Source organism: Bison bison, unplaced genomic scaffold, assembly GCF_000754665.1.
Source record: "Bison bison bison isolate TAMUID 2011002044 unplaced genomic scaffold, Bison_UMD1.0 scf7180017864461, whole genome shotgun sequence".
Lineage (NCBI taxonomy): Eukaryota > Metazoa > Chordata > Mammalia > Artiodactyla > Bovidae > Bison > Bison bison.
The window spans coordinates 14,189,109-14,207,281 of NW_011495023.1; the positions used below are offsets into that span (position 1 = coordinate 14,189,109).

Genomic DNA, 18,173 nt, shown 5'->3' on the forward strand with positions numbered 1-18,173 from the left:
CCTGTCCAGTGTACAAGCACACCCCAGGACCAGTGTGCTTCTGAGCTGCCCTACAGACCCTGAGTCACCTGACTGCCCTGTGCTCCTGATGCTGAATTGGGAGATGCCAAACAAGTGATGAGAACTATGTTTCAGCACATGTGGATTGTCCCTAAAAATGAAAAATCATATTGTGCTTCTTATGGGAAAAGCACTTTTCTGAGTTGTAACTTGATACATAGAATCCATACAACAGCCTTGTGAGCATTTTACAGACAAGAAGATGGAGGCATGAGTTTAAGTAATGGCTAGACAGCAGCAGAGCTGGGATTCACACCCAGGCAGTCTGTTTCATAGTCCACTGTCATCTTACAGATGCTCTCATTCAAGGGATAAAGGTTAACTTAAGCATGTGCCTTGGGACTTCCCTGATGGTTCAGTGGTTAAGAACCCACACTTTCATTGCAGGGTGGGTTCAGTCCCTGGTTGGGGAACTAAGATGCCACATGCTGCTTGGCATGGTCAAACAATTAATTAACATAAATTTTTTAAAAATGATGTGCCTTATTTCCCTGATGGCTTTGATGCCCAGCAGAATGCCTGGCTCTTTAATGAATGGTTCTCATATACCTCTGATTATTGCAAGTCAGTGAACTTCTATTAACAGCTGTTTTCAGACAGTGTTTACTAAACAATACACAGTAAATTCTGAACTTTACAGATAGGGTGGAATGTAAATAGGCTCTTTATGGTACAATAGAAGAGATTACTGAGAGGAACCTATCTCCAATTAAGCACTTAATATAATGAATATTTTTCTCTGGTTTCTTGGTCAACTAGGAAGAAAAAACCCATATGTTTTGAGATCTCATGTTCAGTAAGAGATTAAATAAATGAAAATTCCAATGTCCCTTAAACCTCCTAATAAAATGCAACTTTGGGCAACTCAACAGTCTGCTTGTTGCTCATTCTGATTGTCAACCAACTTTGGGGACTTCCCTGGTGGTCCAGTGGTTATTTCCACTGTAGTGGGGCATGAGTTTGATCCCTGGTCAGGGAACTGAGATCCTGCATGACTTTGCAGTGTGACCAAAAGTAAGTAAAATAACATGAAGTGGAGAAACAAAAAAAAAAAGAAAGAAAGAAAACCAACTTTGTTGTTTCTTTTCAAGTTACTTGGCAGAGTTTTTGGAGAAAGTGACTTTACAACATTTCCCCAAAAGCATCTAACACTGCGATTTGCTCACTGTGTGCCCGGCAGAACACAGCAAGGTGGGAGTGCGGAAAGCACTTTGGATGCTGTGTCCATGGACGGGATGTTGAAGAAACACAGAAAAGTGAGTTCACTTTGCAGTTGTTACTGTATTAACTTCAGAATTTCCTCACCCCAGTTTTAAAAGTCAGCATCAATTTGGAAAATGGATGCTGTTGTTAATCTCATCCAGAATTATCAAGCTTATGTTAAATTATTCTCTTCAAGGTGCCAATTAGAAGCAAAAAATACCTGCTGTTCCTCTGTTCTGGCCAGCCTGAAGCAAGGAAAACACTAGAAAAAATGGCATGGGTGAAAGAGTTGCTCTCTGTGGACCTCCCCAAGGCCTTCTCTGATAAGGGATATAAATATTCTTTGAAAGTGAAAGTGTCAGTCACTCAATCGTGTCTGACTCTTTGTGACCCCAAAGACTGTAGCCCTCTAGGCTCCTCTGTCCATGGAATTCTCCAGGCAAGAATACTGGAGTGGTTTGCCATTCCCTTCTCCAGGGGATCTTCCTGACCCAGGGATCAAACCTGGGTCTTCTGTACTGCAGACAGATTCTTGACCACTGAGCCATCTTTAGTTGCTATCATTTTAGCTGTTAGTAATTTCAATTAATCATGAGGGGATTTTCAGAATGCTGTATGAATTGGTCCCCATTCCCTTCCAGAAAATGTGCAATATTTTTTCTCTAACACTTTATATTGATTTTGTTCGTTCCCAGAAAATTATACTTCCCTTTAATTGTAATCTTTTTTGAAAAAAACTGGAACAACTTCCATAACAATAAAACAGTCAAAAGAAGTCAAATGACCAACATAATGGAATTAATTGTAAGAACTGAATATTCTACAGTTGGTAAACTGCATATATAAAGTGATCCCATTTTGACCACTGATGTGGCCTAACTGCTTTTCACGAAATCATAAAAAGATGTCTGAAAGTACAGTTTATTAGCAGTGGGATATTCTTCATGAGAAAAATTTCCCCCAAGTTTGGATTTATATTGTAATGATAATGTATCATTACTTAGTTTAATAAATGAAAATACAGTGAATGCATCTATGCACTGGGAAATGTTCTAGGAACTTGGGATATATCAGTGAACACACTAGATAAAAATCCCTGACTGAGAAAAAAAGGATAAAAATTATCTTTTCTACTATTGATTTCATTGTTATATTTTTCATTTTTATCTGTCCTTCCTTCATATCTAACTATATCACTTTCACCATTTGTTTTTATGATCATCTTTGTCAATTTGAGTTTCTTAATTACATATATTTTAAATCTTTCTCAGATTGCTTCCCACAAACTAAATTCATCTTAAATTTTAAAATTAAAAAAAAAAAATCCCTGTCTAGTGGAAGCAATGTTTACTAACCAGGAATTCTAATGTATTTACTTCCCAAAGATTAGTCACATAAACCTGCAGTTCTCTGTGAAAAAACTGAGTTAGTCACCAAAACTGACAAGTGGAAGAACCAGGTAAAAAATGGTTATCTCCCCAAGTCCTGGTAATTACTATGCAGAAAGCCCAATACTTCATCTCATACTAGGATGAGTCATGAAGACTCAAGGTCTAGAAGAGTTTATTATTTAAGATACAAATACCATTCCTTGCAGAGCCACAAGGATTCAAAACTGCCTGCTGAAAATGGACCGCCGTACGTATCTTACACATCAGAGTGTGGCATTTTAATGAATCAACTCCTCCATTTTTATGTTATTACTTCATCTGAGACAATGTTCACCCTAAATGGTGACACAAAGAAACCACAAGAAATTTTCACTCACCACTGGCAACATATCAAAAATGTTTTCTTTAATTTGGATTTTGCTTTTACTTTCCACCTCATACGTCATGTTGGTCCCAATGGGAGTGTTGTTTTGAGAAACAATGAAGTTTTGAACAGCATCACAACAGGAAGCGAGTTTTGCTCTGTGAAGGATAAGGATACAAATGAGTCAAGGATTAAGATTAAGAAATCCAAAATAGAGATGAGGAGGGAAAATGCAGAAGAGAATTTTGCCATATTGACTTTCAGAGAGAAGATACCTCATTCACAAGGTATCTTTATCTTTATCTCATTCCATTCTAACTGGCCCTGGATGGGGCAAGGATAAAATAGCAAACACCACTAATGTACTCACACTCAGGTAAGGACTGAGTCACTCATAGGAAATGCTGAGTATATAATGGTTTATATATAAAGACTTGGGACTTCTCTGGTGGTCCAGTGGTAAAGAATCCACCTGCCAATGCAGCGAACATGGATTCGAGCCCTGCTCCAGGAAGATCCCACATGCTGTAGAACAACTAAGTCCATGTGCCACAACTATTGAGCTGTGCTCTGGAATCTGGGAGCCACAACTACTGAGCCCACGTGCCCTAGACCCTGTGCTCTGCAACAAAAGAAACCACCACAATGAGAAGTCTGTGCAATGCAACTAGAGAGTGACTCCCACTTGCCTCAACTAGAGAAAGTCCTTGCACAGCAACAAAGACCCAGTGCTGCCAAAAATAATTAAGTAAATAAATATATAAAATAAATATAAAGACTTCTTTCTCATGATAATGTTGTAACCACAAAAAGAAAATGATAGAATACTTTCTAATTATTTTATTAAAAAGTATAGAAATCAAATTAAGACCAGTATCACACACCATCACCAAAGCAATACGTAATCATTTATTACAAGACAATTTCAACAAAAAGAAGCACCATTCAACAGTGATTTTTTTCAAGCTTCATTGAAGTATAATTCACAAATACAGGGAATTCCCTGGTGGTCCAGTGGTTAGGACATTATGGCAGAGGGCCTGGGTTCAATCTCTTGGTCAGGGAACTAAGATCCTGCAAGCCATGCAGCGTGGCCAAAAAAAAAAAAAAATTCACAAATGCAAATTGTTTATGTTCATGTTTTGATACTCACACATATTGTACATTCATCACCATAATCAAACTAATCAACATATTCCATCACTCCACATAGTTATCTTTCTTTTTTTTTTATGGTAAGAATACTTGAGATTTACTTTCTTAGCAAATTGCAAGTATACAGTACAGTACAGCTAACCATAACTGCACTGATGCACATTAATAGAGTGAATTTTTAAGTGAGGCGAATTTAAAGCTGCCATTCTTTAGAGAAAGTTTAGAGTAATTTAGAGCCAAGCAATGTCTGTTAACTGTTCTAGTGGAGTGACACCTTACTGCCAGAATGCAGACCCAGAAAGGTCCTTTCAGGGATCATCCGAGTTTACCCCCAACTTCTGGCAGGTGAATCTAGAACCACTCAGAATTTACATTTTGCAAGTGTAATTCTCCAGAGATGTAGATTCCATATAATCTCTTGATCATAATTTCATAACCTTGAAGTCAAGAGACTCTGTCATTTGCAAAACTGAACTCTCTTTTCTTAAATCCACTTCTCTGGTTAGTTTCTCACAGAATCTTTCCATAAAAACACTTCATGTAAATGAAAATGGTAATCATCAAGCAAAGCTTGAACTTTTTCCATCTTGATGCATTTAGAAAATTTCCTCTTCTCTCAGATTTTTTCCTAAGACCGGTTTTCACTAAAGTCATCTTGTTCATCTTTAAACCTTTACATATTTCTCTGTTCACTTAAAAATATATATTATAGTTGGGTCCTACATAGCACAAGGAACAGTGAATACTCAGTGGGTATTGATACCCTAGATTCCCAACTGGTTCTTCTACACTGCACATTTTTTAACTGGTTTTGGTCCTGAAGGGTATACTTTTATATATGTTCCTACTGAACTTGTTTCTTTTGAAAAAAATACAACACTCTGGTCTATCATGGTCATTTAAAAAAATATTTATTCATTTTTTTGACTGTGTCAGGTCTTAGTTGCAGCACATGGTATCTTTAATTGTGGTGGATGGGATCTTAGTTCCTTGACCAGGGATGGGATTAAACCTGTGTCCTCTGAACTGCAAAGTGAATTCTTAACCACTGGACCACCAGGGAAGTCCTGTTCATTTTGAATTACATTCCAGTCATCTTGGATTCCAATAATTTTCAGGGTATGAAAAGTCAGTGCTATGATATTATTTGAACTGTAAAAATCAAGATTTTCAAATGAATTCTTATAAGTCAGCTTATCTTATTAAAATAGTATCCCTCTCTGTATTTCAGAACCTACCATTTCTAAAAGTGAGATCATGGAGAACAACAAAAGAAAACATTGAAAATGAAATGATGTGTCATCAAAAACATGATAGTATTCTTAATGATAAATTTAATTTCATAACAATTCATGTGACATACTGCAAACTCAGAAATCCTTATGTATTTATAATTTTAAATATCTCTTACAAAACATGTTGAGAAAGGCAGTAGAATAGATTCTCAAGTACTGTCTACAAGTAATTTAATTTCTCTAAGGATATATGGTGCTTGAAAGAATATTGCATCATACACACACAAAAGCACTAAGCAGAGTACCCTTTGTGGGATTTTAAATAGTTTTTTTCTGGGAGTTCCCTGGTGGGCTACTGGTTAGGATTCAGTGCCTTCAATGCTGTGGCCTGGATTCAATCCTTGGTCAGGGAACTGAGATACTACAAGCCATACAGTGCAGCCAAATTTTTTTTTCTAATTTTCTGAAATTATATTCTCAATTATAAAATTTTCAAATCCACGGGAAATTTGAAAGAACTGGACAATGTGCATTTGAATAATGACCAGATAGACTCCACAAGTAATTTTTTTTTTTTACTGTATTTGCCTTAATGTGTATTTACCCATCAATTCACTTTTGCTGTTACAGATATTACAATTCAAAGTAAATTGAAGGTATCAGTAGACTTCAGCCCTAAATACTTCAGCATGTATAACATTATTATGTATTTGGGGGTAGAATTTACATACAATAAAATCCCAAATGTATTCAATGAGTTTTGAGAAGTGCAGAGACCCCTGTAACCCAATCCTCTATCAAGATATAGAATATTACCAACTCTACCAAACAATTCCTCAAACTCTTCTAGTCCACCTCCAGTCCAACCCCACCTCAAGTCAACACCATTCGTGATCTTTTTTTTTTTTTAACCAAACATTAGTTTTGCCTGTTCCAGAATTTATATAAGCATAATCATATTAACACAACATTTTAAATCAATTGTACTCTAATAAAGTTTTTTGTATTTAATTAATTTAAAATATCATATCATATATATACTTTTGTGTAAGGCTTCTTTCACTTGGTATAAATGTTTCTGCCATTCATGTATGTTGCTGTGTATGTTGGTAACTTGTCCCTTTTTATTGCTGGAGTCATGTTCCATTGTCTGAATGTATCAGAATCGATTTAGCCATTCCTTCCTTGCACTTTTAAAGAAATCACTATCAAAAATCAATGTTAACTTTGTTGTGTAGCAAAAAGTACAATAACACAACATTGTAAAGCAATTATATGCCAATGAAAAAATAAAAATAAAAAGAGGGGGGAAAATCAATGTTAAACATCTAAACACTCATAATAACTTCCCAGGAAAAACATCAGAATAATTATCCAAAACATCATTTTTGTAGCCTATGTTGGGTCACTTACTAATGTGACACTTTAAGCCTTTATAGTCAGTGGCAGAATTATAAATTTACGCTCTTTGTCATTTCCCAGTTCATCTACAAGGTAAAGATCCCTGTAACAGCCAGTGCTAGTATAGAGCTGAGATGCTTAGAACAAACAAAACAAAATAAAACTTTATTTCTGTTATTCCATTTTCCATCATTCCTAAAAACAAAGTCAATTCTAACCCTTGGTGACTCCAAAGTCAACCTGATGCACTCACAATAATGAGCATGGCAATTTCCCCCTCTATGCATAAAAAGAACAAAAGTGAAGTCGCTCAGTCGTGTCCGACTCTTTGCGACCCGTGGACTGTAGCCCACCAAGCTTGTTCTTTTTATGCATAAAGGGGGAAATTGCCACGCTCATTATTGTGAGTGCATCAGGACAAATAAGAAATAAAGGACACTGATGGTATTACCTGGATGTGATGGTGAATTTCATCGTCAACTTAACTGAGCCAAGTTGCTCAGAGAACTGGCAAAACTATTTTGGGGGGTGTCTGTGAGAGTGTTTCAGGAATGAATTAGCATTTGAACCCATAGACAAAGTCAAAAAGCTCACCCTTTCCAATGCAGAGTAAATATTCAGCCAGATTGGCATTCACAAACCCATCCCTGTAAAGCACTGTACTTTCCAGAGCATTGCACATTTAGTATGAAGTAGGACATAAAATTATTCCTATTTTAGAGATGAGAAAACAGGAGTTGAGAGTTTACTGTGATAAGACCGAGGTTGTTACCTTACGTTAACTTACATTTTCTAACATTCACTTCTCTGCAATTTACATTAGAGTACATTGGGTGGGTAATGCTTGACTTTGAGCTTTTTCCGTTAGAATGCTTTCCAGAAGGCACCAAACGACATAGTGGCTCCCAAAATAATGCTGGTAGCACCTCGCTGACAACCTGTCCAGACACAACTCAAAGGCTGCAAAAAATCTTACATGTGAATGCTTCAAACCCTCTATATAACTGAGACATTCAAGGTTCTTGTTTTACACAGAGGGTGTCCATGGTCGCCGATGGACGGGATCAGGGTTATCAAGTGGTCCAGACACTGTGTCCCAGAATTTAATGGAAAAGAAACCCCTGGCTTGATGATGATCTAATCCTGCTCCGTCATGCTTTCAGCAACTTTATCCACACAATCCAGTTCCAAAAAGAAATCTACTCCCTTCCACCTCCAGGAAAAGACTGCTGCTGCTGCTGCTAAGTCACTTCAGTTGTGTCCAACTCTGTGCGACCCCACAGACGGCGGCCCACCAGGCTCCCCCGTCCCTGGGATTCTCCAGGCAAGAACACTGGAGTGGGTTAGGAAAAGACTGGAGACCCTCTATACTGCACAGATTTCCAAATCTAGAAACAGCTTACTTCCTTTCAGAGTGCTTCACTCTTGAGAGAGTCAGTTCCTAGGCAAGATGATAAGAAGTCCAGGGTCCCTGAGGAGAAGAAAGGGGTCCCGGGCTCTTGAGGAGGAGATTGGAATCTGGAGTTCTCAAGGAAGAGAAAAGGACAAAAAAATTTTTTTTTCTTTAAGCCCAGAGCTGATGACTGCACAACAAAACAACTTATCTTAAAAAAAAAACAAACAAAAAAAAACAACTTATCTTGCTCAAGGATATGCTTTTCTTTAAACTCTGTACCAATGATTATATAACAACAATGTATCCTGCTTGAGGACATGTTTCTCCTTCTTGAGAATCTTCTGACTAATCCTGTCATCTTAAAATGTATATTATGGGAGCAGGTCTAGTAAGATCTTTCTATTATTAGTTCTAATCCTGTTATCTTCAAATATTTATTGTGGGAGTGGGTCTGTTAAGACCTTTACAGCCTTGAGACATTCTTTTGATTTATTGTTAATAACCAATTGAAAAGTGTATAGCTCCGTTGCTAAGACTAGCAAGGGGGGCACTCTCCGTCCCCCTTCTGATGTCTATGTCAGAAGCTCTCTCTGTCCCTTTTTATACTTTAATAAAACTTTGCTATACAAAAGCTCTTGAGTGATAAAGCCTGGTCCCTGGTCCTGAAGCTAAATCTTCTTCAGAGATCACAAATCTGACATAGTTCACCATAAGCTATCACTCTCAAGAAGTAGGTTGGTCAAGGCTTAATACTTTTAGCCTTGACCTATAAAGGTGGAATCTGAAGATGTACAAGTTGCATCACAGTTGGTCTAATGAAATACTTTGGAGGCAGAGATTTTTGTTCAAATTGAAGAAATTCCTTTTTCTTTTACCACTATAGGTGCTGAGTGTTTCCCTGGTTTTCATCTTCACTTTTTTTTCCAGTTCATTTTGAGTCCCTGGTCAAAATTCTTTAGTTTTAAATGGGATGCTTCCCAGATTTCCATGAAATGTTAATGATGGCTTAAGGCTCACAGTGTACAAGACACTATAGGACACTGAATACTAACTACCCAAGTGTCCCAGCCCAGGGCTCACAGGCCTGTCTTCTGTTTATCAAACTCTCTGAGACTCCCTAATGAGACATGTGGCAGGCAGGGTAAGTCAGAGACTAAAGAGCTGCCTTTTTCTGGGATCCATTCCTTAAGAGTCTAATGAGGGTCCTAGGAAAAGGAGTTTTAAAACATAAGTACCTGCACAAATCAAGGGACTTATTTACCATTGCAATCTGAGAGCACGTTTTTAAGTCCAATTTGTTCCTAAGTTCAACAAAGTTAGCCTAGGTACCCAACTAGCATGATTGGCTGTATTTTACTGTACTGTCAAAGGTTTATAATACTTTTCACACAAATAATATGTAAGAAAGAAACACAAAAAGTAAATAAAAACGTTTTAAATCTTACAGTACAGCATCTTGAAAAGCATGCTGGATACGTGAACTAACTTACACAATTGGACATGAAAATGCAAGTTTGTATCTCTGAAAGCTTAAAACTTGAAGGTTCGTATGTAGGGGCCTTACTATAAAGGGAGACAAGTAAGGCAGAGAAAGACACTGAGAAACAGAAAACAGGGCATGTGGAAGCTGGGAGGAGAAAGAACATGAAACATGCAAATTGCTGGAAGAAACTCTGGCTGGCATTGGAAGGTAGAGTGCGTGGTAGGGAACCGTGAAGAACTGCATCAGGACAAGTCTCAGAAGTAAGATAAGGGGAACAATTCCACTTCTTTCTATGGGAAAGAACAAGTCATTGAAGGTCTAGTTATGGCAAGGACACAATGAGATCTGCCAGGGTCATCCCCTAGCTCTAGTGGGGAGGACAAGTCAGGGGAGGGGGGATTGAATAAACTGGTGTGGTCAGTTAGGAGGATATGGCAGTGACCCAGTACTGAAGATGGTCTCCAAAGATGACCACTACCAGTTCCTTCTCTTCCTATGCATGCTTGGTATTCCTCATATTAAGAAATAAAATCTCAAAGCCCTTCCCTCGAATCTGGGCTGGCCTCTGTGACTCTTGTGATCAACAGAACACAGCATAAGTGGTGTTCTGGGTCATAAAAATCTTGGGGCTTCTGCCTGAGTCTCCTGGAACATTCAGTCTCTGGACAGGAAGCTGTAAGAAGCACAGGTCACAAGCAAAGTGTCTCTTGCAGGCAATATAAATGGCAGCCCTCGCTGAGCTCCTACGAAAGTCAACATCAACCACCAGCTGTGGGAGCAGGCCACTGTGGGGGTCCAGCCCAGCCCAGGCCAACCACCGACTACAAAACATAAGACAGCCCTCGATGAAGAGTCCCCCAGCTCAGCCCAGTCAGCCAATGGAACTGTGAGAGAGTATGAAATCATTGCCTTAAGTCAACTGCCTTTCGTTTTTGTGTTTTTTCTTGGCCAAGCTGCACAGGATGTGGGATCTTAGCTCCTTGACTAGGGATCAAACCTGTGCTCCCTGCAGTGGCAGCACAGAGTCTTCACTACTGGACTGCAAAGGAAGTCACAAGTCATCAATTTATAATGCAGCAACAGACAACCAGAACACCAGTTAGGCGATAACTAGAGGTAACAGTTGGAGAAGGCCATGGCACCCCACTCCAGTACTCTTGCCTGGAAAATCCCATGGATGGAGGAGCCTGGTGGGCTGCAGTCCATGGGGTCGCTAAGAGTCGGACATGACTGAGTGACTTCACTTTCACTTTTCACTTTCATGCATTGGAGAAGGAAATGGCAACCCACTCCGGTGTTCTTGCCTGGAGAATCCCAGGGACAGGGGAGCCTGGTGGGCTGCCGTCTATGGGGTCATGCAGAGTCAGACACAACTGAAGCGACTTAGCAGCAGCAGTAGGGGTAACAGTTAAGATCCTGAGCAGCTCTTATCAGTTAGGGCTCTCCAGAGAAGCAGAAATAAGAGTCAATTAACACTGATATCTATCTATATAGATTTATTTTAGGGAATTGACCCATGCAGTCATGGGGGCTGGCAAGTCTAAACTCTGCAGGGCAGGCTGGCAGTAGTTGATGCTGCAATCCTGAAACAGAACATCTTTTCTGGGAAACTTCAGTTTTTGCTTTTAAGGAAATCAGTTGAATGAAGGAGGCCTACTCACATTATCAAGGGTTATTCTCTTTACTTCAAGTCAACTGCTGGTGGATGTAAAGCACACACTCACGGCAATGTCTGGATTCATGTTTGATTAAATACTGACTGGGTACTAGAGCCCAGGAGCAAGGAAACAAAGAGAATTAACCATCATGGTAACCCAGACCCAAGCAGTGGTGGGGAGTGGAAAGAAGGAAGTGGCTTTGAGACATAGTTGGGAGGTGAAATAAAGTCTGGTGATGGACTGCAAATGGGTACTGAAGGGAAGATATCCAGGGTAAGGCACAGGTTTCTGATCACGGTTACTAGGAGGAGGTGGTGCTTCCTTCGACACAGGGAACCCTTAAACCAAAGCAGGGTTGGGGGCACTACCTTTTCATAATGTGTGCGTGCATGCTAAGTCACTTCAGTCATGTCTGACTCATTGAGACCTTATGGACTGTAGCCCACAAGGCTCCTCTATTCATGGGATTCTCAAGGCAAGAATACTATAGTGGTTTGCCATGCCCTCTTCCAGGGGATCTTCCCGACCTAGGGATCAAACGTGCGTCTCTAATGTCTCCTGCATTAGCAGGTGGATTCTTTAGCACTACCCGGGAAGCCCTCATAAAATGGTAACCTGTTATTGTTTTCACTCATCCCAAGTCTCATAAAGATAAAATGAGGTCACAAGGCAGGAGTGGAATGAGAAGTCAGATTGTGAAAAAGTGGGGTTGCAAAGTCTTTGAAAACAGGAGAGGGACTGGACCTTCTGGCTGGCTCCCGAGGCCGTTCTGAATGAACACAAAGCGATGAGCAAACTAACCTCCCGAATCTCTCCAAGCACCCCAGCATAGGACTGGCTCCTGACTTTTAAAAATTGTTCCATTAAAGTTAATAGCCAATTACATAAGTGTGGAAAACACAAGTTCTAAAAATACAGAATCAGCTGTAAAGATGAATGTTGAATTTTTGGAATATATTTTACTTTGCAGACAAAAAAAAATCCAGGTCACAGTCATTATTATTCAATGTGTGAAGGAAATGTGAAAAATCCATTCATTTCTACTTTTATTTAGTTAGATATTTTGGAAAGGAAGTAAAAAAAAGGAGTAAGAATTTTTTTCCTTTTCCAGACACTGTCTGACAGCATATTTAAGATTCTTAAGTAACACTCTGAACCCTATGGAGATGGAATTTTATCATTATAAGGCTGGATCAATCTGACGTGTAATTGCACCAGGGTGCTGTTCTGTAAAGCATTTCTTCAGGAAAATGGTCCCTGTATATTTTGCACTGACACCATTTTCTTTTATGAAAGATCTCATTATGTCATGGTCTTTAAACTTACCAAACCAAGTCCTAATTGTGTGCTTCAGTGATAAGCATTCCAAGTGTCCAGCAAAAGGCTCCTGCACAAATGGAGAGACAGTAGGAAGCCAGTTCTGCTCATGGTCATTTCATGAACCTGATTCATGTGGACAAACGGGACACATATGCTCCCAGCAGCCACTGCTATGGCTGCCCTCTCAGGCACTCTCCCAGGTCAGGCCTAGCAGCTCACTGAGGAATTCATCATCTTCTGCTTTTTTGGCTTCAGCCCCAGACTCACCTTCTGTTTCTGTCTGGCCTCTGGGAACTGGGCACTTGTGTCCTGCCTTTCAGTTCAGTTCAGTCAGTCATATTCAACTCTTTGCGACCCCATGGACTGCACCACGTGATGCTTCTGCTTCTGGTGATGAACTGCTTCCCTGTTCATCACCAACTCCTGGAGCTTGTTTAAATTCTTGCCCATCAAGTCAGTGATGCCATCCAACCATCTGGTCCTCTATCCCATCCCCTTATTCTCCTGCCATCAATCCTTCCCAGCATCAGGGTCTTTTCCAGTGAGTCAGTTCTTTGCACCAGGTGGCCAAAATATTGGAGTTTCAGCATCAGTCCTTTAAATGAATATTCAGGACTGATTTCCTTTAGGATTGACTGGTTGGATCTCCTTGCAGTCCAAGGGACTCTCAAGAGTCTTCTTCAACACCACAGTTCAAAAGCATCAATTCTCTGGTGCTCAATTTTCTTTATAGTCCATTCTCACATCCATACATGACTGCTGGAAAAACCACAGTTTTCACTAGACAGACCTTTGTCACAAAGTAACATCTCTGCTTTTTTTTTTTTTTAACATCTCTGCTTTTTAATACGCTTTTTAATAATATAAAAGAGACTAGGACCTACGGTATAGCACAGGAAACTCGACTCAATACTCAGTCAGTTAGTTCAGTTGCTCAGTCGTGTCTGACTCTTTGTGACCCGCAGCACACAAGGCCTCCCTGTCCATCACCAACTCCCAGAGTTCACTCGAACTCATGTCCATCGAGTCGGTGATGCCATCCAGCCATCTCATCCTCTGTCACTCCCTTCTCCTCCTGCCCCCAATCCCTCCCAGCATCAGAGTCTTTTCCAATGAGTCAACTCTTCACATGAGGTAGCCAAAGTATTGGAGTTTCAGCTTCAGCATCAGTCCTTCCAATGAACACCCAGGACTGATCTCCTTTAGGATAGACAGGTTGGATCTCCTTGCAATCCAAGGGACTCTCAAGAGTCTTCTCCAACACCACAGTTCAAAAGCATCAATTCTTCGGCGCTCAGCTTTCTTCACAGTCCAATTCTCACATCCATACATGACCACTGGAAAAACCATAGCCTTGACTAGACAGACCTTTGTTGGCAAAGTAATATCTCTGCTTTTCAATACAGTATCTAAGTTGGTCATAACTTTTCTTCCAAGGAGTAAGCGTCTTTTAATTTCATGGCTGCAGTCACCATCTGCAGTGATTTTGGAGCCCCCAAAAATAAAGTCTGACACTGTTTCCACTGTTTCCCCATCTATTTCCCATGAACTGATGGGACCAGATGCCATGATCTTCGTTTTCTGAATGTTGAGCTTAAGCCAACTTTTTCACTCTCCTCTTTCACTCTCATCAAAAGGCTTTTTAGTTCCTCTTCACTTTCTGCCATAAGGGTGGTGTCATCTGCATATCTGAGGTTATTGATATTTCTCCCAGCAATCTTGATTCCAGCCTGTGCTTCATCCAGCCCAGCATTTCTCATGATGTACTCTGCATATAAGTTAAATAAGCAGGGTGACAATATACAGCCTTGATGTACTCCTTTCCCAATTTGGAACCAGTCTGTTACTCCATGTCCAGTTCTAACTGTTGCTTCTTGACCTGCATACAGATTTCTCAGGAGGCATGTCAGGTGGTCTGGTATTCCCAACTCTTTCATTATTTTCCAGTTTGTTTTGATCCACACAGTCAAAGGCTTTGGCATAGTCAATAAAGCAGAAGTAGATGTTTTTCTGGAACTCTCTTTCTTTTTTGATGATCCAACAGATGTTGGCAATTTGATCTCTGGTTCCTCTGCCTTTTCTAAATACAGCTTGAACATCTGGAAGTTCTCAGTTCACGTACTGTTGAAGCCCTGCTTGGAGAATTCTGAACATTACTTTACTAGCATGTGAGATGAGTGCAATTGTGCAGTCATTTGAATATTCTTTGGCATTGCCTTTCTTTGGGATTGGAATGAAAACTGACCTTTTCCAGTCCTGTGGCCACTGCTGAGTTTTCCAAATTTGCTGGCATATTGAGTGCAGCACTTTCACAGCATCATCTTTTAGGATCTGGAATAGCTCAACTGGAATTTCATCACCTCCATTAGCTTTGTTCATAGTGATGCTTTCTAAGGCCCACTTGACTTCGCATTCCAAGATATCTGGTTCTAGGTGAGTGATCACACCATTGGGGTTATCTGGGTCATTAAGATCTTTTTTGTATAGTTCTTCTGTGTATTCTTGCCACCTTTTCTTGATATCTTCTTTCTGTTAGGTCCATACCGTTTCTGCCCTTTATTGTGCCCATCTTTGCATGAAATGTTCCCTTGGTATCTCTCATTTTCTTGAAGAGATCTCCAGTCTTTCCCATTCTGTTGTTTTCCTCTATTTCTTTGCATTGATCACCGAGGAAGGCTTTCTTGTCTCTCCTTGCTATTCTTTGGAACTCTGTATTCAGATAGATATATCTTTCCCTTTCTCCTTTCCTTTAGCTTCTCTTCTTTTCTTAACTATTTGTAAGGCCTCCTCAGACAACCATTTTGCCTTTTTGCATTTCTTTTTCCTGTACAGTGTCATGAACTTCCATCCATAGTTCTTCAGGAACACTTTGTATCAGATCGAATCCCTTGAATCTACTAGTCACTTCCAGTGTATAATCATAAGGGATTTGATTTAGGTCATATGTGGATGGTCTAGTAGTTTTCCCTACTTTCTTCAATTTAAGTCTGAATTTAGCATTAAGGAGTTCTTGATCTGAGCCAGTCAGCTCCCAGTCTTGTTTTTCTGACTGTATAGATCTTCTCCATCTTTGGCTGCAAAGAATATAATCAATCTGATTTCAGTATTGACCAGCTGGTGATGTCCATGTATAGAGTTGTCTCTTGTGTTATTGGACAAGGGTGTTTGCTATGACCAGTGCGTTTTCTTGGCAAAACTCTGTTAGCCTTTGCCCTGCTTCATTTTGTACTCCAAGGCCAAATTTTCCTGTTACTCCAGGTATCTCTGACTTCCTACTTTTGCATTCCAGTCCCCTATGATGAAAAGGACATCTTTTTTGGGTGTTAGTTCTAGAAGGTCTTGTAGGTCTTCACAGAACCCGTTCAACTTCAGCTTCTTCAGCATTAGCGGTTGTGGCGTAGACTGGGATTACTGTGATATTGAATGGCTTGCCTTGGAAACAAACACATATCATGCTGTTTTTTTGAGATTGCACCCAAATACTGCATTTTGGCCTCTGGTTATCTCCACACCCTGACTTTTTATCTGCCCTCAGGCTTTGCTCAAGGGTTCCTATCCCATCCTACCCTGAACTTGCCAGCCCTTTATTTCATCCCCACGGGTGGGTGGGGGGCAGAGGGGTTGTAAATAATTTGGGTAAAGAATGGAATGCAGAACTCTGTGCTCTGCCTCCATAGGCTGGTTAATTTTAGGTAACTCAGAGTCATTCCTTGTTGGACCTCAGAGTGTGTCACAAACATGACTTGAGCAGCCTTCTTGAAAAGGAGGGACATGCCAGAGAGGGTTCCTATAAAGGTAAGTCCTTTTCTACTGCAATTAATGCAGAGGAAGATTCCAACCTAGAAACCTGAAGCCTAGTATTTTCTGCCCTATAATCCATTTCCCAACATTTAAAGATCAAAGAAAGTTCTAGTAGAACACACAGAATAGAAAGTGCTTGTTCTTATCAAATGGATGGTATAATCCCAAGAAAATGCATCTCAGAAGCAAAAGTGGGACTTCCAAATGTTTACGCATCTCTCCAGGCAGAGGACTGGACCTGAAACAGCTTTGCTGCTACTTACAGCTTGCTGTGTTTATTACAGATGTCAAGGCTATAAATTATTTTCAATAAAATATTAATTGCAAGCTAGGAAAATGATATTAAACAAATGATAATAATAATACTAGTGGGATCCATATTAGCAAAAAGATGCACATGCATGTTGGGGAGGGTCCAAGGAGGACAATTCAGAAGGAAAAACATGATAATTGGCCAAATGTAAACAAAGACCCAGAAGGCCTGCCCTATGTAAGTGATTTAAATTATCTCTTTATGTGCTCCTCCTCATTAGGGAGGATACCCGTACCCTTTCTCTCTGGGTGTGTATTTCTATATAGCTTCTGTGCTCCTCATTCAGGACTTTTGCACTCCTCTCCAGGTATGTATTTCTGCCCTGCTTTTGATGTACATAAATAAACTTGTTTCTCTGCGTGCTCTCCCATATGTTGTGCTGTGTCTCTAATAATAAACTGTTTTGCAGTTTTTGCCTCCTTGAAACATTTTTGCTTTCAAATGGGGTAAGAATCAGGGAACTTTGCTTCTAGTCTCTAGCCCCTGGTAGACTGGCAGCTAGGTTCAATCCCTGGACAGGGAAATAAGATCCTGTCTTATTTCAAGACTACTGTCCTTCTGAAAACATTTTCACACACAAAATGGAAGTCCATACTTGTATAGCATTCTGAAGGAGAATCGTGTCACAGGACAGCAGCAATGACTCCATGTGAGGGTATGGGGAAGGCCTTCCTGGGCAGAGATGACGGATTTGGGATCTGAAAGATTACTGCATGTGAACAGGGGTGTGGGGGAGGCCAAAGGGACAGAGCTTTGGGGGCTGTGGCTGAAGCGGGAATCAGACATTTGAAGAAGCTGAAAACCAACACAATGAACCAAAAGGAGCCAAGGGGAGCATGGAGTGAGGTGAGGCCAAAGAAGCAGGTAGTAGCCAGGCAACATAGGACCTTAAGTTTGAATTTAGTCTCAGCTTTGAATTTGAAAAACAAAACAAAACAAAACTCAACGGATTCCAAACAGGTTGGGGCAGGGATAGATGTGGTGGAAGTGAATTGTGACCACAGATCATCACCCAATATCCATACCTGTATACAATGGAATATTACTTGGCCATAAAAAAAAACAATGAAATAGTATCATTTGCAGCAACATGGATGGACCTAGAAATTACCATACTAAGTGAAGTCAAGTTAGACAAAGACAAATATCATATAATATTACTTATATGTGGAATCTAATTTTTAAAAATGACACAAATGAACTTATTTACAATACAGAAACAGACTCACAGATTTTGAAACAAACCTATGGTTACCAAAGGGGAAATGTAGTGGGTAGAGGATAAATTAGGAGTTTGGGATTAACATATACACACTGCTGCTGCTGCTGCTAAGTCGCTTCAGTCGTGTCCGACTCTGTGTGACCCCACAGACAGCAGCCCACCAGGTTCCGC

At 40.1% G+C, this 18,173-nt stretch overlaps 1 protein-coding gene across 1 annotated transcript in view; it reads right to left on the bottom strand.

Moving 5' to 3' along the window:
* ST8SIA6 (ST8 alpha-N-acetyl-neuraminide alpha-2,8-sialyltransferase 6) overlaps positions 1–18,173 on the bottom strand; it is a 165,418-nt gene that overhangs the window by 19,150 nt on the left and 128,095 nt on the right. The window contains exon 6 of the mRNA XM_010860071.1: positions 3,032–3,176. Coding sequence (XP_010858373.1) covers positions 3,032–3,176 — 145 coding nt within the window. The remainder of the gene's footprint in view (positions 1–3,031; positions 3,177–18,173) is intronic.